General features: G+C 40.2%; 1 protein-coding gene across 1 annotated transcript; it reads right to left on the minus strand.

Moving 5' to 3' along the window:
* Positions 1-339: 339 nt before the first annotated feature.
* LOC112460420 lies at positions 340-941 on the minus strand. Its single transcript, XM_025025080.1, has 3 exons — positions 699-941; positions 521-536; positions 340-440 (listed from the first exon to the last, which is right to left on the minus strand). Exons 1-3 carry the CDS (start codon positions 939-941, stop codon positions 340-342), a joined length of 360 nt encoding a protein of 119 aa, XP_024880848.1.
* Between the last annotated feature and the right edge of the window lie 3520 nt (positions 942-4461).

Below are 4461 nucleotides of genomic sequence, written 5' to 3' on the forward strand. Positions count from 1 at the left end.
TTTAAATATTACAAATTATTAACCGTTGAGTGGCATACTTTACACTGATATCAGTGACTATTCACTAATTCAGATTTAGAGAGTCAGGGTTAAAAGATCGTCACTGTCCACTGGATCATCGAAGTCAAGCGACACGGGCGCGGTACTGTACTAGGATGGGTGACCGCCTTAAGAGAGCGGGCTATATACACACACAGTTAAGAAACAGTTAAAAATGAATTTTCTAACATCTGTAGATGCTATAGGATCAATGTTTAATTTACACGGGGATCAATAGGTTTAATTTACACGGAAATAGCAGAAAACGCACAAAATGCCGCTTGTAGGTTTTAAAGAAAACTACAGTAAAGCCTCGTGAAAACCTTTGGGCCCTCTGGATCTGATCATCCAAAGGACCTGGAGGCTTTTACGAGGCTTTACTGTGAAGTCCTTTTTAGAACCTACAAGCGGCATTTTGTGCGTTTTCAGCCACCTTAGAGACGCTAAGTAGGACTAAAGTTTCCGTGTAAATTAAACCTACGTTGATCCTCTAGCATCTACAGATATTAGAAAATTCAGGTCGAAAATAGGTCTAAAATTTTAACTCGGGATTTTTCCGTTATATTAATTTCGCGAGCAACATGCGTTTCTTCCTTCACACTCGAAAGTTTTACTTCATAAAGTCCGTTTTCCTTTTTTTCGCCTCGCAAGATATTTACATTGTCCTTCTCCACGACAACTTTATCTTCGGTAAAAATTACTTTTCCTCCATTTTTGGTGATTGCGCTCACCGAAAGCAAATTTGCACTCAAGTCGGAAATGTACATCACGTCCTTCAAAGTACAGATCTCCAGGTCCACTGTACCGATTCCTTCCGACGTCATCGTCTCATTCGCCTTGGCTACTCTAATCGTTGATTTTATTTTCTGAAGGTCTGTTATGAATTTCTTGTCGTTCACCATATGGGACGCGTCGTACCCGAGTCCATAATCCACCTCACGTCGCACCGGTTGTGCGCCAAAAACGACACTTTTTTAGCTTCAGCATCCGTTTTCTTTTTTTCCTTATTGCGAAAATAACAGTCCTTTTCTTAATGATTATTCTTCTTGCAGATTTTGCACTGCACGCGCTCCTTTGAGTCATCATTTTTTCGGACACGCTTTCGCGAAGTGACCCGTTTTATTATATTTAAAGCAACGTCTATCACTATTGTTACTTTCTTTGACCAATCTTTTGCAGAATCTCGCCAGGTGACCCGTCGTGCCGCACTTGAAGCATTTTCGTTCAGAAGTCTTAAATGCTACGGCATTTTCACTTTTCTGCTTTTTCACATTCCTCGCTTCTTCCGAAAGCAACCTCGTCGTTAAGTTTTCCATTGTCTGCTCAGATTGCGGTGTTAATTCCCACGCGGTAGCGAACGACCTGTACGTATCCGGCAAGGTGACAAAAATTTTAGACACCAGCATGGAGTCCGTTACTTCTGCACCTAACGTTTTCAGTCTGCACGCGATATTTTCTATATTGCTCACATACGAAGCCACATCTGAACTTTTGTCCATAGTACAACTGAAGAATTTCTGCATGAGTCCATATCTTTGATGCACACTGTCGCGTTTGTAAATCGAGCGCAGTTTGTTCCACATCTCATATGCCGTTTTACAGTTTAGTACGTGCATCAAAGACTGCTTACCGAGAGACATCGCTATTACTTTCTGCGCGTTCGCATCCTTTTTCTTCCAGGCTTCTTCTTCAGTCGCCGGAGGAGTTCGAGCGACCGTGCTGTAGGAATCACTCGCTTTAAGTAGGATTGTTACTCCGAATTTCCACAGTTGGAAATTCTTCACACCGTTTAGTTTTTCAATTTGGTTTATTTCATCCATCAAAATCTGCCATTTTTGGATTTTACGTTTTTATTGAGAGCCGGGCTTTAAACGAGCGATGCGCTCCCGCCTCTAGAGAGGGCAGCTCCTGTGTGGCGCGCGCGTTCTAAGCGCCACTCGTGCGTTGCGGTCGTCGTCTGCGGTGCGGTCGTCTTGGTCGTGTCCTTAAGAGCCTTGACCATCGTGGAGTCAAGACGTATTGTGTGTTTTTGTGAATCAAATAAAGAGTTCCTATAGTATAAAGAACTTGTACAATAAGTGTCCTGTCCATCTCTACGCATCTCGCATATCGTTCCAAGCGATATAATTACAATAGGTTATGGGCCCAGGGCACGCTTGTCCTGCGGAAGATCTGTAAGACGCGTGAATAAGTGGACGAAAAGTTCGTGAGACGCCGGCGAAAGACATCAAAAAGAGAGCATTAGAAGATTAGAGGGTAAGTAAATAATATTCCTCGTTGCTGACGAGCAAAACCAGAGAATTCTCAGCTAATAAGAACGTTCGTTAAATGCCGTTAGAAGTTAGAAGGAGACAAATTTTTTTTGTTTTTTGAGAGATAGAGATAAAGTATAACATAGTAATAAGAACGTTCGAGAAACGCTGTTAGAAGTTAGAAGGAGACAAACTCTTTTTGCCTCTTGATAGAAGTAGAGAAAGATGAAAATTAAAAAAGAATATGTACAATAGAAAGAGATAGAAAGATGCCGCTTGGTAGCAAGTCGGCGACGTGCGCGTGCAAGTCCGAGCGTGAACGGCGAGAGTCAATGTTTTTGGCGCGCGGAAGTCCGATCGTAGACGGCGAGAGTCATTGTTTTTGGCGCGCGGAAGTCCGATCGTGAACGGCGAGAGTCATTGTTTTTGGCGCGCAGAACTTGTTGCTGGGCGCGCACAAACACATAATCGATTTCGACTAACAACATGGCATCGATGCTAGATGGCTAGATTACGATACATGTAAATGTATGCGTATGCTAGATGGCTAGATTGCGATACATGTATATGTATGTGTATGCGTATGTATAAAAACTCTATATGACTCTATATGAGTTTATTTTTTTTGAAATCGATATGTATCGGGTCGATAATTGAACATGACTGGCTGTGCGGTGTAGCTTGATTACTGTACAGGGAGGCCGCGTAAATTTGTATAATGGGCCCCGTGCGCGTGCGTGATCAACCCGAGCTCCCATAGATCTTTTCAGCAGTGCTGGGGATCGCAACGGAGAGTGGTGTGCGCGTACGGATAGCCCTGCAGAGGCGCGTGGTTTCTCGCTTTGGGGCTGTTGTGAATTGCAGTGCGTTCTACATAGCCTCATAAGCATTGTGTTTTTATTTTATCGCTGAAAGAAAGGTGATAGAAATTAAATTATTAAATGTCGATAAGAATGTTGGCTTATCTTGTCAAAAAAAAGGAATGCTAATTGATATTTAAATCGCGATATAGATGGAAGAAGAGACAGAAAATCTTTCGGTGGAGAAAGAAGGCCAAGATGCGCTGGTCGACTACGACAGCGATAGCAGCATTATCACGGTAATAGAAAGAGAAAGAGATAGCGAGGAGACAGTAAGAAAAGATAGAGAAGCAAAAGATAAAAAGGAGGAGACGGAAAGAAGAGGTGCAATCCCGAAAAAGAGCTTGCCTAAAGTCAGAGAGAATATAGATGTGACCAAAGCATGGGAAGAGAACCGTCTAGTACTGCCAATTGGAACAAAAATATTATATGAAAAGCAAGAAAAATTGGTCGCAAAAATGGACAATTCGATGCAGATGCTGGACAAAGTAATGACAAAGGCCACCGAGATGATGGAGAATATAGTGGAAGTCTCCCGTTTAAACTTAGAGAAAGAAAAAGTTAAACTTAGACGTTTAAAGGTAAATAATGAAAATACGCAAAGTTCAGTACAGAATGATATAACAATAGTTAAAGAATTAGAAGTAGAGTCTAGAAAGAGAAAATTAGATGAAGCAAGAGTTTGTTCCGCCGGAAAAGGTAGAAGTTTAGAGACAATTAAAAGCACTATAGAGGCAGAATTAAACAATCAAAGGTTGCATATTAGAAGAGAATACAAGCTGACGCAAAAATACAATTTTGATCTTTGGATGGATAATTTTGAAATCTGAATTAACGAACAATGATTTATTAGATGTAATAGATTCAAGTATTGAAAGTCCTGAAAATCTTTCCGAGTCAAAAATTGTTAAAAGAAAAGGTCTAGTCAGAGATATAATAATTAATCATTTAGGTGAAAACTATCATAAAAGGATTCTACATGAAAAAGATCCGAAAGAAATTTTAAAGAAACTAAGAGGATATAAAAAGAGTGAAATAAATGTTACTCATGCATCGGTACGAGCTACACTTTATCAAATTAAAATGAAAAAAGATGAAAAAGTAAGTGATTTTTGCGAACGCTTTGATTCGATAATTAGAGAATATGAATCATGTGAAGATGCGGTACCTCTCACGGAACAAGAAATTAGATCTGCATTTTATCAGGCTGTGTCAATTAATGTACCAGAGCTGAGAAATGTAGATTTGATTAGAAGACAATCAAATCTTAAAGAAATGACAATAGATGAAATAAAGTCTTTTATGATGCA

Source organism: Temnothorax curvispinosus, unplaced genomic scaffold (assembly GCF_003070985.1).
Source record: "Temnothorax curvispinosus isolate PA1 unplaced genomic scaffold, ASM307098v1 QBEX01010510.1, whole genome shotgun sequence".
Taxonomy (NCBI): Eukaryota; Metazoa; Arthropoda; class Insecta; order Hymenoptera; family Formicidae; genus Temnothorax; species Temnothorax curvispinosus.